We start from the raw sequence: 25,690 nt of genomic DNA, 5'->3' as shown, positions 1-25,690 counted from the left end.
GAAATCAAAGTAAAACTCCAGTATCAAAGAAAAACAGAACAAAATTACTGCTCTTCAGTTATTCACCAGAATGTGACTAGTGCTTTCAATGGTAAATAAATATAAGTCTCTGTTAATTTCCTTTGCAGTTAAACTAATTAAACATTTTTACTTCTCTGCAAATATACTGTAAATAAACAAATGTAATTTTCATATCCATGTCTAATCTTGTCTTGGAATTATATTGCTCTGTCAACTGTTAAATATTGATTTTTTTTTTTGTCTGAAGATTTTCCCTACATATGGGTAAGCAAGTACATAAAAGACATAAATAAAAAAAAATTAATTGTACTAGTTGCATGTATGTAGGTATACATTCATACAAAACCTTTCATTATTTATACCACATTAAGCTCTTAGGTTTTTTGTGTGAAACTTCCAGCTTTTCTTTGATGCTGTCAAATGTTTCTTTTGTTTTAGAGCTGATACTGTCTGCCCAGGTACAGGACTCATCTCAGCCCACTGATACCCACAATGAGTGGGACAGGCTGTGCATCACTTCGTTTATGCTGTTTCACTCAGACTAGTATGTTTTCAAAGGAGCATAAGGAAGGTAGTGTACTTCCACAGATGTAATTACTTCTATAAAATACAATAATATTTATTTTCTAGCCATTTAACACTTTCTTCTTAGGTAAAAAAAATATTTTACCATGCTTGCTTTTCTCATTAAGACCCATGAACTTTCTTTTTCTCACTAAGTCTTCCCAGGGGCCAGGACGAACTTCCCAGCTGAGTCCCAGTTGGACTTGATGATCCTTATGGGTCCCTTCCAACTTGAGATATTCTATGATTCTATGGTTCTGCGATTCTAATTTCTAGATGTTTAGCATTGTCATTTTGTGAGATAGTGTCACATTCACTTATTCTATCTCACATAAGTGGAAAAAAGTGCTGCAGGATTCATTCAGTTCTTGCTTCTTGCACTGATAAAAATCAGGAGTGGTACAACTGTAGCACAGCCACTTGGGTGTAGTCAGTATAAAGCCATTAGAGTGTGGAGAATTAAACTTTTTTGCAGCCTATTTGGCAGAGTATGACAAAAGGGAGGGGAAAAAAAAGGTGACAGCCATGCTTTAAGCATCTATAAAGGTTGTGATTACCTCAGAAAATTATTATTGTAAATTTTTAATGCATTTCTTGAAGTCTAGGAGGTGGGAATAGCCCCCCCCCCCCCCTTCATACTCTTTTCACAAAGTATGGGGGTGTTTACAGGAGCAGTTTGTACAGTTAAATCTCTTTTCTTCTATTTTCTTTTTTCTGGGGGGCCTCTTTGCTTTCTCTGGAAACCAGGTGTTCTTTCCAGCCACTAGGAAGGTGTGTGACAAGTGTGATGACCAAAATGGCGGACTTGCCAGCGGAGGGGAACTCCCTGATAAGAGCTGTCTATCAAAGCCGCCTTCGCCTCACCAGGCTGTTACTAGAGCATGGTGCCTACATCAACGAGAGCAATGACAGAGGTGAAACTCCGTTAATGATTGCTTGTAAGACAAAACATGTGGACTCCCAGAGTGCCAGCAAGGCAAAGATGGTTAAATACCTACTGGAAAACAAGGCTGATCCGAACATACAGGACAAATCTGGAAAGACAGCCTTGATGCATGCTTGTTTGGAAAAAGCAGGCCCTGAAGTGGTCTCTCTGCTACTGAAAAGTGGAGCTGACCTAAGCCTGCAAGATCACTCCAACTGCTCTGCACTTGTGTATGCAATAAACTCTGAAGACAAAGAGACCTTGAAAATTCTTCTCAATGCCTGCAGGGCACAAGGAAAAGAAGTCATCATCATCACAACAGACAAGTCCCCATCAGGAAGGCAAAAAACGAAGCAGTACCTGAACATGCCTCCTGCAGACCTCGAGGAATGCCATTCCCCAACTGGTTGCATTTCCCCATCAGAAATAGAACTGAAAACCTCTCCATTCCCATTTTCAAGTTCAAATGAAACTCAAAAAGCACTATTGAGCTTTAAAGAGCTGGATCATCCACGAAGAGTGGACAATTCATCTCAAACAGTTTCACCGAAAAGAAAATCCAGCTCAACGAAAGTAGGCTCCAGGCTGGCACAAGTGCAGCGGCTACAGTCTGAGCATTGGGTAAAGGGCTCCCCGTCACTGTTTCACCAGAATAAAATTGCCTCTTTAAAAAAGGAACTTAAGGATATTACTCCAAAAGAACTCTCTTTTAAAATCAATGGCCTTGCCTTGTCAAAGAAATTCATCACCAGACACCAAAGTATTGACATAAAAGACACTGCTCATTTATTGAAAACCTTTGATCAAACTGGATCAAGGAAATTATCATATGAAGAGATGAACTCTCAGACTCCTTGTGTTGAAGAGAATCATAACCCCAGTGGGATTCCTATGGGTAAGGATGCCAGTTCAGGACAAATCAGCTTTGTTTCAAACCTCAGCAGTATTATCCAGAGAAGGAATTTAGGAACAAATCACTACAGCTCTGATTCTCAGTTTACTATTCTAAGTCCTGCTGCTGCAGAAGACAGTAAGTCAGTGATAGCAAAGAAAAAGATTCTTTCTCCATCTCACTCTTTGTTACCAAGTTCTAGAGAAGTACTGGAGAACACACCTCCTGTTACTCTGAGCAGGAGCAATAAAGCTTGTCTAGAAAGACATGGCTCAGGAGCCTTATTGTTGGATCATTATGCTCACACAAGACCAGGTTTTCTTCCACCACTGAAGGTGAATCCTCACCCCGCAATTCCAGATATTACTTTCATAAACAAGGTTCCTGGGATGGTTTCCTGTGGACAAAAACCCTTAATACCAGCAGCACCTGCTTTGCCTAGGGAGACCAAAAATACACAAGTGCTACGGAGGCAGTCATTACAGACTGACCAGATTAAGCAATTAATGAATTTTTAACAGGGGATTAAAGAGTTACAAAATCTTTACGATATGTACATATTCACTGCACTACTTGATTGTAATGATACATATCACAAAAGATAGCAGGTCTGTGGTGTAAAGCTCTCTGCCTTGGAATGAGTTAAATAGCTCAGACACTACATGAAAAGATACACTTAACTAATGATGCTGCTTTCTGCAAACTGAGGACTATTTATTATACAGTTTCCATAATGTTTTCAACTTCAGCACTGAAACTTTACCCGTGACAGGCTGAACCCACAACGGGTCTTAGGCACTGCAGTTCTCATTTTAGGTTGGAAATACTATCCCTCCTAGGTTTCCCCAAACAGGTACCCTTTCTGCACCCAGAATGGTGCTACACGTGGAATTTGGGAACTTGAAACATCTGACTGTGATGCTGGACACCAGACTGACTCTGTCCAAGTTGTGCAATATCCAGAAATCCCAGACACAACCAGTGTGCACAACAGGTGGCCAGTGGCAAGTGCACATAGGCAGTGTCTTCTGGCTTCAGGGGCTTTACTGCATGTAAAGAGACAATACACAGTCAATAAAATTCCTGTTGCAGAGCTGTGTTGCATGCATAGCTATGCCCAGGGAATTCCAGCTAAAGACTGGGAGCCTGCTTCAGATACCTTGCTGCCCACTGGAAGTCAGTGTGATCCGCAGAGCACTGGAGATCTCAAGTTCAGCACACAACGCCTGGGAGCTGAGTCAACAAGCCAGCGTAGCGGGCAAGAAGTCCTGAATAATCTCATGTAAAATGACCAGATCTTGCTCACACTGTCAATAAGGCATGTCAATCAACTTGGGCTTCTCAAGCTATTGGATTGCTGGAATCTGCTCGCTTAAAAAGAGGAAGGGTGGGAGGAGGCACAGGTTGTATCTAAACTAGGGTCCATTACTTTCTGTAGTTCCAGACTCCTCAAAAAAACAGAGATCTCCACATCATGCAGGAGCTACTTCTCCCCAGTCACAGGCCTGGGTTTCTTTTCAAGAAAAGATAGAGGGGGTGGGACACATCCAGATGCTGTCTTGATCAGCGAGGACACTTGACACATGCTTGGGAGCAAGGGAGGGCTCTGTCCTCCTGCTCAGACACACCTAAAAAAAAAAATCCAACAGCTACAACACTCAGCTGGGAGATGGAAGTCCTCATTTTGCCTAATTTGAAGCAGAGGACTGAATTTCTTACAGCTGAGAAATACTCCTTTGCCTCCAAGCTTTTGCATATTTTTAAGTATCTCTATCTAAAATCTGTTTTTCCTTCCCATTTAGTGTGCTGTGATTCCAAACATCTACCCTGTTTTTGTGCATATTCCATAGATGCTTGATTTCTGGTATTGCATTTAGGATTATAGAACTCATCTTCTGGAGACTGAGAAATACTGAATGTGTTCTGTTTTGTCATAGGTTATAGAAATTAATTGTTTTGAAATTGTGTCTGTATAATGTGAATTTCTGTATACTGAAATGAGATACCGTTTTTCAGAAAATACACAGTGGGTACTATCTGCCTTCTTGCAGGTTCAGTCAAAATTCACCCAGTCTGACATTGCCTAACAAATAACTGTGATGTTATTTAGCTTTGTCCTCAGTGTAAGATGATTTCAAGTGGATGATAAACGTACAGTGTCTGTAAATACCTTTTTATGTAAAAATACAAAAATGTCCAAAAGTTCATAAGATGCACATTTTGAAGAAGGGCACATCTGACATCTAGAAAGTAAAGGAGTATGGTTTACATCTCTACACAAGAGAGTAGCTGTATATCAAGTGCTGATCTGAAACTACAAATTTAAATCTTGAAAACAATTTTGCAACAAAATCTCTCCAATCTCTAGTGATGAGTGCTAGAAGGCAGATGATCTTACCGTTGATCCTCTGGCCAAGATCTCAAAGGTAGCCAGAATAAGCAAAGAGGCAAATCTGTATTGCAACTGTCAAAATTAATTCTTCCCCACAAAATACAGGTCTTGAAACCTGTGGTGTCCTTTGTGCTCCTCCCGTCACAGCTCTGCTAACCTGGGACGCGTAGCATCCTGGTGACAGCTAGGAAGGCCCACAGCGAGCTGCACTACGCTATTGCATTTGACTTACTCGGATACAATTGTCACACTTGTTTTGTTTCTCACCCCTCAAGAGCAATCAGTACCAGTCACAAAAACGTTGGGTTTTTTTAACTGGAGATGGACTATTCATCCACTGAAAGACTCTTGGTCATTTATGGATTGGCTGGCAAACTCTAGCCTCTGTACATACACAAACAAGAATGTTATGTTAAACAAAAAAACACCTGAGTTGGCACATTAAGCATCCAAAAATGAGAAAGTTTCAAAAGTGAAGTTATGTACATCTTAAGAGCTATTAAATACCCATGGAAACGTAGTGAAGATGATGGAGTATTTGATTCAGGTTCTATCTCTTACTTCAGGAGATGTTGCTGGATCAGCTTCTGCATATACCAGGTAGAAACAAGGATTACATGGAAATCTTTTTATGGCAGATAAATTATGTGGAACAACATATGCCAATATTAAATTATTAACTGGGTACAAATTGGTCCCTACAAACACCACATACAAACACAATATACTTTTCAAATGTTTTTATGATAGTATAAATGGAATTGGCAATTTGTAGTCTGTTCATCTCATAATGAAGTTAAATATTTGAAGCTAAAAACATATCTTTAAAAAAATACAAATTCTTTTTTTAGAAAAAATCACGAGATCAGATGTTCTAACTGGTATCTTTGCTGAAGGTACAAAGCCTGATTTCTGCTGTATTGGTTTTAAAATTAATTACATGTATGGGATTACTGCTCCCTCAACCGGAACAGTATTTTTTTTACAAAATGCTTAGAAAACAGAGGAAAATGGCAAATGTCTTGAGAAGTGAAGTTCTTCTGTAGTGTTGCCAGTATTTTGTGCTTAATTTTGATGCAGAAGTAATGTGAAAGGTTAACATTAATGTTTATTGTTGCATCAATGTTACAAGTGACCTTCAAAGGAAAAACAATTCAGTTTTGTTCTCTTGATGTTGCTACAATGCATAAATAAAAGTTATTTTTTCCCCCATTCAGGAAATATGGACATAGACACATCCTTTTACTCACCACTTAGGAGACGCTGAGTCACTACCAAAGGTACTCACTCTTAAGTGTTTCTCAGGCTGTCTCTATAGAGGAAAATTGGAACAGTTAATTAGATTTAATCCAACATAGCTAAATTTGTACAAAGTATTGTGTGAGAGAAGCTTTTTCTGTCTGTCGGTAGCTTACTGTGGTCCCACTTCAGTGGAGATACACTTCTGCCATCTTTGAAGTCTTAATCTTTGTCATTTTCCAGTCATCCATAATGTCTTTTAAGCAAAGAATGAGAAGCAAGACCTGAATTCCTAATGTTAATCCCCCGCCCGCAACATTGAACTTCACAAACAACAAAATACCTTTCAGGTGTTCTTGATGCATCTTGATAAAGAAATCACCACAAGCTGAAACTTCTTCCTTGCTAGTTTTCTTCTAAGAGCTGTGGCTTCCCATCCAGAGAGAACAATCTGGACTTGCACCTTACAGTGAAAAATTAGCAAAGCTCATCCACTCTAACTTGTAGAAAGAATAATGGCATAAAATGCTTAAACGTTTAAACTATATAAAATGGAAGTGCCACTTCTGTGAGCAACCATGCCTTCCATGTAAGTTACAGCTTTCAGTAAAACACATTACCTATGAGATTATTGATTTTTAATCTACGTGGTACGTTTAGAAAGGTGAAAAACATTTTTTTACTTTTGGTTTCCATTTTCTCTGCAAAATGCTGTGAAACCATACAACAAAAGTAACTTCTAGACAAATAGTGGTGGTCTCACAAAAAACAGTGCTCATCTAAAAAACCTGAAGTTTCAGTTTAAGAAATTTAAGAACAGCAAGTCACTACACAATGCTGTAGAAAAGCAGTTTTCAAGGCTGTGTTTAAGCTGTGGTGTTCAAAGTACAGTTTTCAAAATATCCTTCCCCACGCTTTTTGTTTGTTTTTGCTTTAAGGAGAAAGGCATTTGGAGTTGCTTTGTTTTGATTTTTGTCTTTTACAATTATGCAGCACTTCCAAAAAAGTATTGCCATAATTTGATGCAGCTACACGAGAAAAATATTAAACTAAAGCAGTCATTAAATTCCTCTTTTTTTTCCTCATCAGTCCTTAATAAGGCCTTAGTCTTTCTGCATCTGTTATGCAGTACAGCTAATTAATTTTCCAACTAAAATCAGGCATTTATAAAAGTAAACCATTATTCCATTTAGTTGGCTATTTTGTTCATGTAACAAGAGCATGGCTCCTTATAGAAAGGCTAACATTAGTCACAATTAGCCACCCTACTAAAAACGTTCACACTGTATTCATAAAAGGGACAAGCTTTTTTTTTTTAATTAATGTTGAAATCCAGAACTAGCGGGAGGAATGCCTCTTGTAAAATATTTCCCAGTGTTTCCTGCTCCCACATTTTCACCTTGAATTATTACTGGCACTGCAGCACCTTCAAGGAGATCAGCTTTGATAAGGATACATCTTAAGAAAACTCAGGCTGGTTTTTTTTCAGAGTGAAAGGGATAAAATTCCAATTTTTGTGACTAATTGTTCTGATAAAATACCCAGCTATTAATCCTTTTTAAAAGACAACAGGTCTTATGGTCCTTTACACGAGTTAACCTTATTTTAAAATAGATATATATGCAAAATTCCTCTTCTTCAAAGAGGGACACCTGTTATCTGAGACAGGCATCTCCTTGGCTGATGGTGTGTGTAGCTGGTTGAAAGAAAGCACAGACCATGTAGGAATGTCCTTGGCTTTGGCATTTCACACAATTAAAACATAAACTTGTTTATTTCTGCCGGTACAGAATGGGCAACTGAACCCGAGGATTTTGATCAGGGGCCAAGGCACTCTGGTGACAGGAGCAGTTCAGTAACTTTGTACAAATTCTTTACTTAAATTCCTTGCAAGTATATGTTAAAGCTCAACAAAGATGAAAGTAAGTTTGTAATAACTGAACTATAGGAATTACAGAAGATTTACTTAAAACCCCTCCTGCATCCATATTAATCCTGTATGGTAGTATGTACTATGTAGCAGGTGAAATGTGTCAATAAATCATAAAAAAGGTCTAGGCTGAAAGGAACCTCTGGAGGCCTCGTCCAACCTCCAGCTCAAACGAGGGATTGCCTCAGCCATGCTGCTCATCTGAACCGGGATTCAGGAAGCCAAGGTGTCAACAGTTCAACATGTAAGGAAGCACCAGAAGACTCGAGAGTTATCAACGTGAAGTCAAAACCACTATTTTAAATTTAACCAGGAAGATGGCATCTCCTGTGGTAGCACTGCACTGTAGATCTAATGTTAATTCAGAGATTTTGTCCCAAGCAGAAAGAAAAATTAATTTATGTTCAGCCATTTAAAAAACACATGAAGATCTTAAACTGAACAGTGAATGGGTTTTTTTAGAATTGTATACAGTCCAGTTTATTCCCAAATTTCTGAAATCCAGATGCAGGTGTGTGCTGATGAACTGTAATTAATTCCTGTATTTTTTCCCTGAAGGCATCAGCTAGCAATTTTGAACACTTTCACGAGCTGCCACAGATGGCACAGGTTACACAGCCTTCTCTCTCAAAAGCTAGTCCATTTTAAAATACAAACTTGACCTGTACATACATTTAAAAAACACAATAATGAGAACACCTTTTTAAAACACATTTTAATTCTGCTTGGACAGATCCCCATTGAGATTATGAATTTGCATATGCAATTTTTTTTTTTTCTTCTACTGCAGCAATGAGAGGAATCACAATTAGGCAGTGAAAGCAACAGCTATAATGACAGAAGGATCACTGAAAAATTCAAGGGAACCAAGCCAAAGTACACAGATATTAAAAAACAACATACAGTTGCTCCAAAAATTTAGATGTTCAAATTCAGAAGATGATAGAGTACAATACTTTGAATTTTACTGGAAACACAATAAAAAAATAATGCTTCTTTATTACAGGTTTTGATGAATAAGCTCTGCTGTGGCAGTCTATGTTATCCCCTGCTGCTTATTGCACCAATCTGTCAGAAGTTACTGCTCCTGTGTAAGGGAACACAGACCTTAATGCCCCAGTACAATTTGGAGTAACTGCAATATAGAGTGAGTATTTCCTTCAACCATGCTACTAAAAGGTTAATGATACAATAATTACAGTAATTTGCAGTAAAAACATGTCAGAAGTAATTGTAGCTAGAAGAAGGTAGTAACAGATTACTTCACTGCAAAGACATATGCCAAAACTCATCCAGCAATGCCCCAGAAGTGAGGCAAAGAACTGAAGACTAATACACTCCCCTGGCTTGGATGTTATCCAGCAGCCCCACTTCTACATATAAGTTAGTACAAGATTTATAGATAAAACTCTTGGTAAAACTGACAGTAAATGTAACAAGCTGATACATAGAAGATAAGCCTAGGTATCAGGGAGTCACACTGCATAGGCAAACAGGTACTCCTTTAACAAAAAAAAAACCAAATAAAAGAAGAAATGTCTGTGAACACCAAAACACAACAATACAAATTCGGGTTTCAATTAAAATTTCAAGGAATTAAGTAGTTTTGTGATAGAAAAAGGTTTCTAATTAATATAAAGCTTATAGAAAAAATGTTTCTTCAAAAAATTGTCCAAACACTTCCTAATATCTTTTCTTCTGTTAGTAGTTTTACCCTTATTAAAAGAAATACCCTCTGAAAATTGAAAAATTTTAAATCAAGTGAAAGAAATTTTAGAACAACATAGAAATCTATGGAAAAGCTCCCCTGACTCTTGGATATAATGCAGGATGCAATTCATAATACTCTAATAGGCTCTCCCTAACCTTTAAAAAACAAACAAAACCCAAACAAGCCCAAACATTTTTAATTCCCCAACACTGTAAATTCTGTATTTTTTCTTAGAGAAAAGGAAGGACAGGGCCATTTCATCACCAAGTTATTAAATGAGTTATAAAGTCTCTCTGTGCAATTCCCTAGCTCTGTCTTCTTCATCACCAATAATGTAAATTCCTGATGGTGGGCTGCAGAAGTGGATGTTATGTAAACCCAGTTCTGCACAATGGGACTTGGGAGGTTAAAATACAGCTTCCTGGGGCTGTTGCACAAAAGATAGCATGTGCCAGGTGCTGGAATCAGACAAAGCACAATAAAAACCACAAGTGAAAGCTTTACAGTGCTCAGACTCAAACATTAATGGACAGTGCAGAAATAAGTCTGTGGTAACATTAGCAAATGGCCCAATCACAGACAGCTGGCTGATAAATAAAACAAAAGGCTTTTATTTGAAGGTTTTAACTGAAGAAAAAGACTGCGGTTTTTTTTGCAGTCAGAGTAGGGCAAAACTGAGTAGTTCTTCAAATGAATGCTGAAGATGAAGATGGGGAGAACTGCTTTTGGTAAATGTGTCTTTGGGGGCATTTTCTTCGATTCCATAAAACATTTAAACAAAACAAACCTCAGAATATTAGCTTCTGTTTTGGTTTAATCAGTGTACTTACATGTTACTGCAGGATATTATTGAGTAGTTGTGCATGACCAATGATGCCAATTCTTTTCTGTAACGTTATTTATTTATTAAGTTCCATCAAATTCACAGAAAACTACAAAGCATGAACTACACCTGCAGTAAGTTAGAAATGTTTTATAAATCAATTAATTCACCTGCACATGCTGAACAATACCTAATTCCATTAAAGTCAACCAGATCTTTCATGTAACAAGGACAATTAAGTCTGAAGACCTGGCTGAAAGAGATCAACAGACATGAGCCAACAGTGAGAGAGAAAACGATTCCATAAAGAGGTGGCAGAATTAATAGATCCTAAAAAAAGTTCTAAGTACAAGGAACAGATCCTTGACAGAAGGTTAAAAAAAAAAAAAAAAAAAAAAAAAAAGAGAGAGACAGCAACAGCTAGAGTAACATAGACCTGCCACAGATCCCCGCTTCCAACCAAGTAAATAACTGGCTTTCACCTCAGCTTTATTATCTTATTGCCAGCCCCACAGTTAACACAACTTATTTCAGAAGCAGAGCATTTGCATGAAGACTGGCATGAAAACAGAGAAACAAATTCAAATGAATTTATTTACATGAAAGTCAGCCCAGACTGACATGAACAACAGAAACGACTTCACAGGAAACTAACAGAGATCCATGGATAAAAAATACATACAGAAATGCAGATATGTAGGATAATCCATACAGAATAATCAAATTCACCATACAGTCAAACCCTTCTGTCACTGCAAGAATGCTTCAGAGAGTTAATTTCTAGCATTTTGTTTAATCTAGTTTTACATGTCTTGTTACCTTAATTAATTTTTCTGGTAATCCAGATCATGTCTTCTTTTAATTTTATCTGAATATCCCCATTTATTCACACCCACATATAGTACTCGGTGATATTTCTTCCATGAAGTCTGTACCCTTAAAAATACTTCTGGCAAGCACTGATTTTTTTTTTACGTAATAGTTTAACCAGTTTTAACAAATCCTAATACTTCAGGTCAGAATTGGTAAGTGGGAAAAAGTTTCTAAGTAACAGAAAAGTTTGCCAGTGTGGACACAAAAAGGCCTAACCCACTGAAAGACGAAATCCCTTAGGACAGTAAATGTAACTGCCTGCAACAAGGAGCTGAAACAAGATCTAGGAGTCCCTTCCAGTCCTAAACGTTTACATAAATTGTGGAGCAAAAGGACAACGAGATACTTGTCTTTAAATCTATTGAAAATAAATGTATGGCTAGAAAGTATTGCTGCTTCTGAATGACCAGCAATATCTTGAAAAGAAATCTAGACTAAGCCTAGAACTAATAAAGTGTTCAGTAAGAATAATACAAAAAAATCAATGCTCTTTAATGACACCTTTCATTCAATAAATGAACATGGCTACAGCGATGTGTTCTCAAGCTGCTTCTTTTACATCCCTAAAAAGCAAATTCTGTTATTCAGACACTGCCTGACTCATTTTGCTAACGTTGCATTTGATTCCAAACGCTGGCTGATGTCCCCTAAGTGCTTCTTGTTCAATGGTATAATCCAGAAAATAAAAACCTCTGAACTACACTATTTCCTACTAGTTTATTTTATGTACTATAGATTCAAAGCAATGTCTATAACTTTGGTTTAACTGGAGCTTTGGTCATTCATATATCCTGTTCTCCCTGAAGGGGAGTTTGGTGAAAGGGTCACCATCCAGAAAAGGATACCGTGTGATCAGATGTGCTAGCACACATGTTCAGGCAGTAGCGCCTGAACCCATTTTAGTCAAAATGATCTGGGTTAGAAAAGGGTCTCTGAAGAGTTTAAAATGTTCTCCATAGTTGTGATCAGTTAGGAAGCAGTTAACCTCTCTTCCTCCCATGGTATAGCAAAGTGTGCATGCAAAGCTCAAAGAAAGCGATGCTGTAATGAATTGAGAGGTTAAATCTGTTCAGATCAGATCATGTTGTCACAGTGAACTAAAAAATACGTAATTTATCCCAATTCATTAAAAGCAATCACACTGCCAAACTTGACCTTTTGGTGGTTACTGCAATTCACACTGACTGTGTAAATTAAATTAAGTACTCTGTTTAACTATTCCAACTAGATAGTTATTTTCCTTATTTGGAAAAATATTTCCTAATTTTATCCAAGTATATTGTATCTTAGTAGGTAACAAAAATGATGAAAGTTCTACCCCTCAAGAACGTAAAACAATTATTAGATAAACCTGGCGAAGGAATGTAGGTAACAAGCAGGAATCTTGATTTTTAATGACTGCATGAAATCACCACATTTCAAGATTTAGGATTAATAAATACAACTAACTTTTCTATCACAGTTGTACTAATGCTATGTAAGAACCAAAAATTGCTGTATTTAACTCTTTAGTACTAACAGCCTGTCCAGCGTTGTGTAAAACATCAAAGTTAACACAATTCCTGCAGGAAGCATGTGAGAAGAGTGGGAAAAGGAGAACAAGTCTCTTCCTAGAATCAGCTTTCATTTAGAAATCAGAATCTCCTCTGTCACTGTGAAAAAAAGCCTTTGTACTGTTTGGCAGAAGGCAAGAACACACAGCTTGTGTCTCAATCTGCACAGATGTCAGTATCTGTATTAATTTTAAGGGATGTAGAAGCAGAAGAAGCACAAAATGCTTCAAATGAAACAGGTCAGACTCTTCCTGCACGGTGATAAGCAGGGTTGCAATGATTTTAGTTTTTCTCAAAGGGAAGTTCTACTTTTGAAAATTTGTGAAATTGTATTCTGAGAATTAAAAAGGTGCACAAACTAGAAGAACGTAGAAAATAACTGCTAACAAGGAAATGTATAATTTTTGCTGTAAGCACTAATCACTGTACAGCTATTTCATTCTTAGAGCCTCTAGCTTTCAGAAAGACTGCAGCTGAATGTTTTACCTAACTCCTGTTATACTTAAAATTTAGTTTCAAACTCTTGAAAAAATCACCAGCACTTCTCTTTTATGGAACACTATAGCTCTTTTGATGCTGTCTGATGTATGCCTCACTGTAATCCATCTTTGTGCTCTAGGTACAGGACAGGATTATTCTTCATTTTGGGGGCTCTGTTTGCCCCAGCACCTCCTACAGTGCAGCTACAACTGCAACTCAGCCTTCTCACAATCCAAGGACTATGCTGCTGATGGCTCAGAAAGCACAGAGGCAAGCCATGGTGTGGAACGCACAATCACCAGGTTACAGAGAACCTGGTCGGTTATAATTCAGAAAAAAACCCCATTCTTTCTCCCTGGAATGTGCAGCATTACAGATCCTACTCTCCACATTCAGCAAACAGAATCTTCTGTTAGCCAGGAGTGAGAACATTATCAATTGCAGTGGCATTAAAAATGGAGTGTATCAAGATGAGCTACAAAATAACCCCTTTCGGAACTGCATAGTTCTGTATTTAATACAGTCTTGACTCTTGCCCTCCCCTATAAAAACCGAAAACAGGCTTTGGTAGAGACTGAGTGTCCTGTAGATTTTGTCTTATGCAAAAGCAGATAGTAGCAAAGTACCTTGGTCCACAACTATCACCTGGGGCCATTCTCCCCTTTATATGCTTGCAGGGAAGAAGTACCAGTGTATTTAAGTAACGTGAGTAGCCTTTACTACACACCACTGGGTGAATGAGAGGGAACATGCCTATTACGAGTAAGTAACAATTCTGACCTATTAAAGAAGGCATTAAATTTCTATTTGAGAAGCCATTCAATAAAGTGTTATACAAAAACACCTCCAGTGACCATGGCTGCATTTTACACATTTTTTTCGGGAAGGAAAATACATTTCCCTGAACAAGAAATCTTCATGTTTAACGAGGCTAAGTATTATAAGGTCAGAGTTTGCCTGCTTTGTATTTACTATTCTACTCCTATGGCTTTTTTGAATTCAGAATTCTGTGGCTCTAAGATGTCATAATAAACCCTACTTTTATCAAAGTTTTCTCGGATGTAAAGCAAATCTTCTACAGAATACAGATCTTCCTTTCCTGTCCAAACAGTGAGGCTGTATCTATATCAAAAAAAAGGAAATAAAAAAGAAAAAAAAAAGAGAGAAAGAGAAGAAAAGAATATGTTATTATCTTAAGACAAAGCATGTAAGACAGAAAGATGTTGCACTAATAAGCTCCTAAAAATATTTAGGACTAGGTTATCTTAATTTTAGCAATGTAATTAAATACCAAAAAACTTAATCTCCTTCACATTTCAAAGTTAAGCAACCACTATTTATGAACTATCAGAATTAACAGTTTTATATGTCCCTGCCCTCCCCACCCCTCTACATCCAGGTAAGTCATCACCCTCTACCCTGCATTTGTGCTAAAACCGACAGCATGGAGAGTCTCTCCTATCTTCTTACCACAGTGACTTCAAGTTCCTGGGAAAAACAATTGCTAGATCAAAACGCTACCCGCAGAAACAGGCATGATCAAACACATCCTAGTTTGCACACAGGGCACACAGAATGCTTGGTACAGACAGACTAGCTGAAGAATACTACTGATAGTCTTTAAATAAACCACTATTTGACACATGCAAACTAAAATTTGCAGAGGTCTATTCCTTTGACACATTTTTTAGTTCTTCATTATGGAGGTAAGTCACACAATTTGGCTCCAGTCAAACTTCACATTCTTGCTCCTAGAGCTAAACTTGCTGGAACTTCCCAAGGAGGACTGCAAAATTTTTAAGGTGGACAATCCTAAAGCCACCCAGAACAATTTATCTGTAGCCTGGTCCTTGTGTGAACTGTTCTGCCAAACCTAGCAAGGAACAAAATAAAAAAATCTTAGGCAGATATCCAGCAAAGAAATTTACCAGGCTGAGCATTTGAAGTTTGACAAAGTAATAAATAGTTACAAGCAGAGCACTGTAACAGAAAGTATGAGGCAATCTCAGTCGCACATGACTTTCATTCTCTGTGTTTTGTCACCTACGTGATGTGTAGTAATGCCACCTGATAAACTGAATGTATCTTCTGTACTTTATCACACACACTTTTCTCATTAATTGCATAGACTTTATAGAACTCTTAAAAAAACCTGAAGAACTTCAAAGTATCATTTAAAGTTAAAAGCACTGCCCTCCACAGTCTCCACATGACAAATACTTCATTTTTCCCCTTTGTTTATTGAAACTGTATTAATCTAAAATACAGAAAATCAGAATTTAGTTGTATGTCAGCAAAACTGGCTCAGGAATTTCTGTCTTCTAATCATGCTACTAAGAAAAATCAGGATTTTTATGCTGAGGTAAAAGAGAAAATTCTAGTATTTCAGTGGAAATAATGCTTGTATCCAATGAGGACATATTTGAGAATGGCACAATTCATAAGACATACTCTTAACATAATATTTTGGAATTAGTTTCCCAGTTTCAAATGTTTAATTCTAATTTCTTGATTCACCACTATAAATGAGAAAAAAAGCACTTTATTTTTTCCACCCTGTTGTCTCTAATTACTTAGACATTTTCCATACAAGTCACTGTCTTAATTTTTCTTTCTTGGTCTTTGACCTTGGTTGATGTTTAAGGAACAACTTTATTAAATTGTAGCTAGACAGAGTAGGTGAAAAAGATTAGCAAAACACAGTACGTACAAAGCAGGTTTTATTCTCATTCTATTACATGTAACTAAGTTTTTTCATATGAAATTGTTATGGGTTTGTAAGAACTATATTTAGAAGGAAATATTAAGTCAGTGTTTGGAAACCACTGAATGTACCTCAAGTACCTAAGCAAAATCAGCTTCATAACACACTCATTAACTTCCAACCTAAGAATTACCTTTAATGTTTTTACGCCACTTTATTTCAGAAAATACAAATACTGAATCCAATAAAAAGTATCTATAAAATGTAAGTATTTCAATTCAATTAATTCCAAATTGCAACATCCAACTACTTGGTCTATTAAACTACATTAGCCTTATGAAATGCTCAGAGTGCAACTGGATTACAAACTGACATAAGATTCTCTACCTATATTAAGTAATTTTAGAACAGGCTTTTGGAATTTTATTAAAGAAATGAATAGTGACCACTTCTGTATGACAACACAATGTAAGAACTGAAGGAATTAAAAAACTGAAGGGATAATTCAGAAGAAAAAGTATTTCCAACATAATTGGGATAAGTATGTACACATAACTGTGCTACATTTAATATAAACAATTACGTGCCTTTGTAATAAAGACAGATAAAAATAAAGGCCCTCAAACTTACCTATCCGACTGTTGCATTAACCAACGCAGCTGAGATATTGACTGTCGTACTAATGCTGCTCTTACAGGGAAAGTTACAGGCTGGGAAAGTCTATTGCATATCTGAGCCATTTCTTTCACCATCATCCAATCATAGCCTACAATAAAGACCATTTGATTAAAAAGATTTCTTCACAAATACAACCTCTATAAAGACACAATAAATTCTAGAATGCTTAGGCTGCAAGATAATACAAGGGTAAACATGGGTTTTGTGAAAATGAGATAACTCTAAAATTAAATCAGTAAATCATTATAAATACAAAATGTCACTGTCCCAGAGGGGAAAAGCAATACTGATATCAAGAAATAAACTTATTCTGAAAATCTTTATTTCTATTAATTGCAGTGTTATTTTACATACAGTTATAGAATGTGACATTTTCTAATGTCCAGGAAATTGTATCTTTGCTCTCTCTCTAAAAAACAGTGTTGCCATTGACTTCAACATGGACTAATTTTAACTTGATAGTGACCCTTAAAAAACAGAAACATTTTGAAAAATTTAGAAAAAAAATGGAATTAATGCAATAGAAGACTTGAAATTATAGAGAAATAAAGCATGTAAAAAATTTTGTACTTAAAAAATGCTAAAATCGAGCAATCTAAAATGCTTGAATTGCCTGCTGTTGAGATTTTTACAAGTACTGGAGCTAGTTAAAATGGTATTTAATACTCTCTTATTTCTACAGGCTACAAAAATCTTAACTTCAGTAACAACTGTTAGTAATTTTTTCTCAAGTACTCATATGCAATGTTGTGACTGAAAAGACTTAAAGCAGCAAATCTTAAAAAAACAGGTTTTGTTGGACAAACAGCAACTTGTAGTTGAAATCAGTCAAATAAGCTGTTTTTCTCGTGTCTTACAGCATATCCTTAATTAGCATCACCATAAACTGAAATTTAGAATGGAGATAAAGTTACATTTATTAAAAAAGATGACTCAGTACAATATTTCCAGTACATATTTCCAGGAACTTTTTACTGCACTGAAAATACTTTGGACAAAGTACTACACAGTTTAATAAAATTACGTTGTAACAGACAACAAAACCCTCGTAACACAGTATTAAAACTTGCTGATAAACAATTAGCAATTTGGAAAGGTGTACAATTTTGCCGTTGTAGTCAGAGACAATATTGGCAGGGACTATGCCACTGCACACAAATGCATGTGCACTGGAGTGAAACACCCTAAGAAAGCAGCTATGAGAATTATGAGAGGAATCCTGTGGAAAGGACCCTAAGATAATGGTTACACGTTCAGAATCTAAATTCAAGTCAGGGACTAACAATAAGAAACCTCAATTAGATTCTCAAAACTGAGATTTTAGAAAGTTACTAACATCAATAAATTGGAAAACTTATTGCAAAAATTCAATTATTCAACAGAAATGAAATGTTAAAAACAATGTTGATCTAGAATTTTATTTCAGTTATCTACTGCAAAAGCACACTGATAGGGTTTTACATTTCCACCTAATCTATTTTTCTTCAGGAAATGTGCCACAATTCTGATTACTGAACCAATCCTCCTAGGATTCAGGGAGCAGACTACCTGAAACAAGGCGTGAGCAATTTGTCCCCCAAAATTCCTCAATATGTGCGAATGAGTTCAAGAACAAAATCCTGTTTAACAACAAAAACATCATTTTTTTATGCAGTTCTACTGCAACTGATACATTGAAGTAACTGCTATAAAACACTATCAAATATACACCAACAAAGAAAATAATTCTTATCACACTCACTATTATTTTCAAACTGACCAGGTGGCATATAACTTATTTTCAATCAATTATGAAATACATTTGAAGAAAATAAACTATGCAGTGTAAGCATTACATTTTCTATCTTTACCTTTATTATGTTTGTCAGGGTGCCAGCCAGTTGTCCATCCCAGCGATAAGGTTACAGTTGGGAAAAATGAAGAGACAGTGTCAAGGAACCCTTTTGCATCCACTACAGCATTATTTCCATTAGGTCCTGGTAGGATGTCCGCATTGATCCAAACGGGTCGCCTCAAATGCTGCTTCACATGTTCAAGAAGCTCCAAGGAAGGCCGTACGGCTTCTAGACTGTACCAATAACACATGGGCGAGATGAAACACCTCACTCTGATTGAGGACGCGAAATGTACAGTACATATATAGATGGGTACGTTAATGAAACTGTCCCTGTAAGCAAGATAGAAAATGCTGAGGACCCCTTTTACCATCAGGTGACTACTACTGCTGGCGTACAGTAGCGTAAGCCTCTTGCCTCCCTGCTGCCCAATATGAACTGCTTTGTAGCTCTTACCTCACGGCTCTTCTAACTCCTGCCCTGTTAAGACTTGGATGTTACTGAACTATTAGGAAGGATTTTAATTAAGGAAGCCACTGCAGGCTCCAACACTTTTGTAGTGGTTGTTCCCACAGCTCAGAAGTGTGGCATGGTAGTGGTAGCATGAAGTGGTCTGCCCATCAGATGTTCATCCTACAGCTAATTATTAAGTATGAGATGCAGTCACTTGAGCAACCAATGTAGCACCACTTGTAAGCATTTAACAGAATACCTTCAGTCACATATACTCACTGTTCTCTCAAATCAAAAGAAAAAGCATAACTAGAAGGCAACCAATAACCTTCCTCTATCCTACCAAATCTGTCAAAACAGCAGTACTGTGGAAGGATAGGAAATGTGGAATAATGGGGAAAAGGAATGAATGCCAAGAAGAGACATATTTTTTTTCTCTCACAGCAAATTAATTAACACTTTATGTAACATTCAGGAATTCAAAATCATTATAGTCACAGTTGTGATATCCTTATTAATAGCAAGGACCTGTGTTTCCTCCTGCGAGTCGTGAAAAGCTCTGAATAAGCCATCTTCTAGTGGCTTTTCCTTGAAATCTTTCAGAAACCCAATACAGAACTGAGCCAACAGAAAATTCTTCATGTTGTTCTGCATGGTAAGTTTCCCTGTTCAACATCGTGAAGTGGTCCCTCTGGGTGTCACAGCAGCACCAGGAAAAGGAAGGGAAGAGCAAGGAGAGGATCACCACTGTTCTGGCTTACACGGATATAAACGACAGGCTACATGCTCCACAGGTGCCTGGCTGAACAACACAGATGATGGTTAACCGCTACCCTATCTTCCCGATTCCCAAGGCCAAGGCCATTGTATCTTCCCAATTCCTAGCTGTGTGTTTCCAGCCTCTCGCACCAGTGCTGATGCTTGCCTTGGCAGCAGTGGCAGAGTTCAGGGGCATTAAGTGGTAAACTTCAGTTTTGTAGGGATGGTAACAACTTATTCCCTAACCTGGCTCATGATGAGGTCAGATGAATCGTGTAAGGATTTGGGGCCAAAAATGGGAATGGCAGCCAGCTGCTACGTTAGGTTAGCTCGAAAGCCAAAAACTGTCCCCTGAGCTGCCCGTGTTGTTTCCTGTGAAAAGTCAGTTTGTACATTTTAACTTTTATATTGTTGAGAAAGCTGCATAGTGGCAGGAGTTCCACCCAACACTTTCAGTACTAGCTCGAGTCTTCTTAGAAAAAACCTAGTGACGGCTCGAGTTGACATTACTGGCATAAGTATTTCTCATGTTGTCTGAGGCCAGAACAGTTCACATTTTCCCATATACAAGGGATTGTTGAAGCCAGTGGAATGCCTTCCTTTTTATGACAAAGTACAAGATAATGTAAAGAGAAAAAAGCCCAAAGCAGCATCTCTTGAAATAAACAAACAAAAAAACCAAAGCCAGACAGCACTGCTTCTATCGCACAGCATTTGGAAAATTCAAATGTATTGCTGACTCCATGTTGAATGACTCTGGCATTTTTGAAGTGGGACTCTGAAGTCCTTTTGCAGAATACATTCATTTCTGTAGATAAAGCCAGCAGGAAATTGATTATGCGGTCAGTCAAACTGACATAGAGCAGAAATATACAAAACACTTATTTTTAAGTGCTGTTGAAACAACCTTCAAAAATTCAGCAATGGTATCCAAAGAAATATTACCCCAAAGAACATCAAATTCTGTTATCACTCTTTTGACTATATGTGCACTGTGTGCTTTTATGTTTTAAACAGTAAAATAAATTGCTTTTGTACAATTAGACTTCCATAATGCAACATAATTTTAAAAACTTTTTAATCACTGCACTTGGCTGGAAATTCTTTGTGGAAAAACAAGAGGTAGATGTTTTAAAATTAATTTAAAAAATAATTAAAATGAAGAAAGAAAACAAAAAAAAACAACCAACAAATAAACACAAACAAACACCTAATTCTCTTGTCCTTTCCCTTCTCCATCCAGGCAGACATTTACAGATTCTGTAACAATAAAAGGATTTAGCCTGCCCTCATCTTTTGTACTTTCATGAACTTCCACATGAAAACTGTGATTGCATTACACAGAACAACAGGTATAAATCACGTTTCACAACTACCTAGCATTTTTTTTTTTTTTTGCATTTCTATACCATACTTAGGCATTGATGAAGCTCTTTTTAATGTGTGGGTGGATTCACCATCTGCTGCAAAAATAAGACATTTTATGTGCAAATTCAGACAAAGCTAAAGTTAGGAGTTGCAGAAGTGTATGTCTGAAAATCACAGCTCCCTCTAAACCCCATTTCAAACTCTTCAAGGCAATCTCATGGGGTTTTCACGTGTATTTTCCATTAAAGAAAATGAAACAGCTAATGGTTAAAATTCTAAATGAATCTCTAAAATGTAATTAATGTTAGACCAAAGAAACTGAATTTACTTCAATATACATGCATCTCACCACACAAAAAGCAAGATGACTTTTTTGTATTACAAACCATGCTGAAGGAATCTAACACCACATCATGTGGTATGTGTGAGAGACTGAAAGAGTTAATGTCTCAAACATTGTGATGGGGCAAGTTCTGCTTAAAGACAAACCTGCACAGCAAGGAACCAAGGTGAAAAGCCCATCAGCTCAGACATCAGCAACAGGAGGGGGAGGGCATGCTGGAGGGTGCACAGCTCCCTGTTCTGATAAGCTGTTCTGATACAAAGATCAAACAACGGCCAGGTCTGCAGGGAAGGAGAAGTTACTCCCCAAACGACCCCCAAGCCCAAAGGCTCACAAACTGCTCATTAACCCCACGAATTTGGGTGCCTGCCCGAAGGAAGGGCAAGGATGATAAAAGGACACCAACTGAAGCCCCAGCTGCGCAAGCCCACTGGGACTGGACCCCTTGGCTGACTGAACCAACGCTGGACCCAGGACCAGTGAAATCTTTCTCTCTTCCTTTTTCTCCCTCTTTCTTCTTCTCTCTTTCCTTTTCCTTTTCCACAATCCCTACACCTCATCCGTTTCAAGATATAAACCGTTGACCAAGTCTGAGACTAAGAGTAGATCCAGCCGCCCCTGGGCCCTTCTCTGAGGAGGAGTCTGGAAAGCAAGGGGGTCTGCTCTGAACCTCCTGACCCAACGGGAGGGATCTCCTTCTTCCCTGAATCGATGTATATGGTGACATGGTTTACAGAAGTAGTCCTATGACAATTCCTGTTGTGAGAAACCCTGCCACCTACTATCACGCCTCCCCAGTTCAGTTTGCTTCTGTCATGAATAAAATCTTTAACTGATCGTTTGGTGTCACGACTCCCTGGTCTGTCCAGTCTGGGTCGTGACAGTATGAGATCAGATATTCAAAGGAGTACACCTGATTCTTGAATTGAGACAACCCCAATAGATTAGTTAGCATTGGAGCTGACCAGGAAACAGAATTCCTCTCCTTTGGGGTGGGGTGGGGAAGCTCTGGGAAAATAAAGATATTCATGCTGGTATGGGATGATGTTTCTAAATTATTACGAACTTCAGCAGACCTGGAACAGGAGCTGGCTTTTCAGAAGCTCCTTGAAAAACCTTGACACTTTCATTCGCCTTCCATGGTACAGAATGACACCAGAAAGCTAGATGACAGCACGACAGACCTGTGCGCTGGCAGGCAGAGAGACCCGGGGGCTCAGCCCCATTTGCAGCCTGGGAACCACTGTCTGAATTCCCAGTCAGAAGGTTGTCTTTCCCAACTTCTTTGGGAAAGCCAAAAACTGACAGGAGCTTTCCAGACAGGCACTATCATTTCAGTTTTCCCGATGGGAAAACTTTGCTCAATAGCAACTCAGTAACTAATTCACTGAATATGAAATCATTACTTGTAGTTCAAAAGACTTTTAAAGCTTTTATTCTTGCAATGCATTTAGTAATACTGATTATGGTTCCTCATTTTCTGTTCAGGAAGGAATGCATTACACTAAATCACACAGCAAAAAAAGTTTGGTCTACCATCACCAAAGGATAGTTAACACTACCTGTAAAATTGTTAGTTAGTAAGAATGCAAACAATATAAAAATGTTTTTGTCTTGAGATACCTCTTAAAATCCAGCTTGACGCCTTTATCTGTGTTGACAATCTCTTTTAGCCATTCCTGCAATGTGTTGTCACTGTCTGTTTCAGGTGGGTGAGCCATGATAGGGTCTCCATTACCTCCCTTGCCACCACGAAGAAGGACATCTGCTTCTATCATGTGAACATCACCTGTTGATTCAAAAAATGAATGCTCTAACAGAAGCAAATCCAATAGTTCCAGTGTCTGCTTCAGAGTAACAATTATAGCACAAGTCTTTGTACACTGGACTGTGCACACTTACACTACCCAGTACAAGTTGCTGTCTGTGAAGCAACAGAGATGCATTTGTTTGGGTACTTTAGCCACTAAACTCTTCAGAAATCTACAAGCACGTGAAAATTGGTTTTTGTAGATACATTTGGCCAAGTAATCACGTTTTGTTTAGAGGAACAGCAAAATGAATATCCAAAATGTAAATCCACTCATGCTAATTTTCAAATCTTTTCCTCTTAAAACAGGCTTCCAGACAGAGCCTTTTAGAGAAAAGGTGACCACAAGATTTTAGCAGGGGCAGAGACTGAGTACTCCCCTTGTCTCATCCTCAAAACTGACCAACCCACCTCAGCCAAAACTTTAAAAAAAAGTCAGCCAGCCAGCAACATCTGCCATGAAAATGGTAGCTGAAACACAAGACAAGTGAGTGGAAATCTTAGGAGTGCTGGAAACTCTTGAAAACAGCTTGCTATGATGAGAAGCATCTGAGAGCCTGAGCAGTGCTACCAGCTTTGCAGAGAATTCAATATATAGAGTTACTTAGACTGAAATAACAATAAAAAAGAAAATCATAATTATACAGTCAATAGAAAGCAAATTAGATATAAAATTACATAAATAAATTATTTATTTCCCTGATATTCACATAAATTAAATTAAAATTCACTGAAGGAAACTGCTCACAAATAACCTGAAATACTTTAACCACCTTGAACAAAATAGGGGGGAAAAGCAGTATTAAAACTGTCCGGTAGATTCCAAGAAATATTACCCAGTGTGTTACAACATTACACAATCTCGAATCATCCTAAAGAGACTCAGAAGAAGATCCATCCACATAGGATCAAAACTACTCAGGAATCCCTAACTGTTCCAGGAAGGGGGGACAAGTTTTGCAGTATAGCCCCGACAAAGCCGTCACAAGCACCTAATCCTCATGGCACTGCAGCTGCTCCTCAACCGGCAGGCACCTGGGGCAAAGCCAGCTTGAGAGTTACAGTAACTTTCCAAAAGGTTTTGCTCCTCTGCCTGCTGTCCTTCTAAACAGCCCTTAAACCGAACCCCGCCGGACGGAGGGAGGGAGGGAGGGATGGAAGGAAGGGAGGAAGGATCAAAGGACTTTCAGTCAGGTCATTTCCATTTTCTGTTTTCCAGAGCAGATCCGCAAATAGAAGCGTCAGCACAATGGAATGGGCGGCTTCCCACGAGAACAAGCAGGAAAGAACAGGGACAACTTGACCGCTGCTGCCCAGGCTGGCGTATTGGAGCTGCGGTCTCACCTCGCTGCAACTCCATCCGAGAAACCGCTTTCACCTGCAGCAGCAGCAGCAGCAGCTTTTGTGTCCTGCCGTGCAAACACATAAACTGAACAACACTCCAGATACGCTCAGCTCGAGTGCGTGAAACCAGAAGGCTCCTTAACTGTGGCTCTGGTCTGCTGGTAGGGGACGAAGAGCTCAGTTAATCTGAAGGTCTGCCCCGAGAGAGAGGGCCTGCAGGCCTGGAAGCCGGCTGCCTTTTTGCAACCAAGCGAGTTTTGCCTGATAAAAGGGCACCTCCTCCCAACCTCCTCCCGCCGGCCTTCGCGATGCCGGCCGGCCGGTTCGCAGGGGCAGGCGGCCGTCCCGCCACGGGCCTCGCCTGGAAGACGAAGCGGCAGCGCCTCACGGCGCGCACAGGCCCCCTCCCGCCGCCCCCCCTCAAGGTTAACGCCGAGGCGGCCACCCCAAGGCCGGGCCGGGCCGGGCCGGCCGTCAGCGGCTCGCACTTACTTCTCGCGGCCTCCCCGGCTCGGGCCTTGCCGTTGGCGGCGTGGAACCACCTGATGGCCGCCCCGTCCCTCGCTCCGATGCGCCGCCACCTCAGGAAGTGATCCACCGCCTCCTCGCTCCAGCCGCCTGCCGCAGCGCGAAGGGAGACCTCCCCTCAGCACCGGCGGCCGCAGGTGCACCCCCCACCGCGGGACCGCGGGGAGAGGCGGCGGCGGCGGCAGGGGAGGAGGAGGCGGCGGCCGGCTGCCCGCCGCCCAGCTCTTACCCTGCGCCTCGTCCGCCATCGCCTCGCCGGGGCCCACCCCGCCGCTGCGGCGGGGGTGGGGGGTGCGCTCCTCCGCCCGCCGAGGGGAGGGGAGGAAGGGGAGGAAGGGGAGGAAGGGAGCGCCGCCGGCTGCCGGGCCGGGCCCCGCGGGGCTGCCGCCGCTCCCCGGCCCGGGGCGGGGCGGCGAGGGCCCTCGGTCCCGGCCGCCGGCGGCGAGGACAGCGGGGGGGGTTTCC

The 25,690-nt window shown here is 39.3% G+C and overlaps 2 protein-coding genes across 5 annotated transcripts; one reads left to right on the top strand and one right to left on the bottom strand.

Annotated features, from left to right (window-relative positions):
• Positions 1–1,261: 1,261 nt before the first annotated feature.
• On the top strand, positions 1,262–2,920 carry ANKRD34B (ankyrin repeat domain 34B). The gene has a single exon (XM_009930100.2). The coding sequence runs from the start codon at positions 1,373–1,375 to the stop codon at positions 2,918–2,920; it is 1,548 nt and encodes a 515-aa protein (XP_009928402.1). The 5' UTR covers positions 1,262–1,372.
• Positions 2,272–25,646, bottom strand: FAM151B (family with sequence similarity 151 member B). Of its 4 annotated transcripts, XM_069777439.1 has the most exons (8): positions 25,455–25,646; positions 25,190–25,315; positions 23,167–23,332; positions 18,636–18,853; positions 16,738–16,873; positions 14,443–14,525; positions 10,668–10,750; positions 2,272–9,465 (listed from the first exon to the last, which is right to left on the bottom strand). In XM_069777439.1, the coding sequence occupies exons 1-7, from the start codon at positions 25,471–25,473 to the stop codon at positions 10,716–10,718; spliced, it is 783 nt and encodes a 260-aa protein (XP_069633540.1). In that variant the 5' UTR covers positions 25,474–25,646; the 3' UTR covers positions 2,272–9,465; positions 10,668–10,715. The 4 variants fall into 4 exon arrangements, with proteins under 4 accessions (XP_069633540.1, XP_069633539.1, XP_069633542.1 ...); XM_069777438.1 differs by lacking the exons at positions 2,272–9,465; positions 10,668–10,750 and having other exon boundaries at positions 11,072–14,525; positions 25,455–25,639; XM_069777440.1 differs by lacking the exons at positions 2,272–9,465; positions 10,668–10,750; positions 14,443–14,525 and adding an exon at positions 14,532–15,276 and having other exon boundaries at positions 25,455–25,645.
• Between the last annotated feature and the right edge of the window lie 44 nt (positions 25,647–25,690).

The sequence above is a fragment of the Haliaeetus albicilla genome, chromosome Z (genome assembly GCF_947461875.1).
Source record: "Haliaeetus albicilla chromosome Z, bHalAlb1.1, whole genome shotgun sequence".
Taxonomy (NCBI): Eukaryota; Metazoa; Chordata; class Aves; order Accipitriformes; family Accipitridae; genus Haliaeetus; species Haliaeetus albicilla.
Note: the sequence above shows the minus strand (reverse complement) of the source record. Positions and strands in the feature narration are given on the sequence as shown.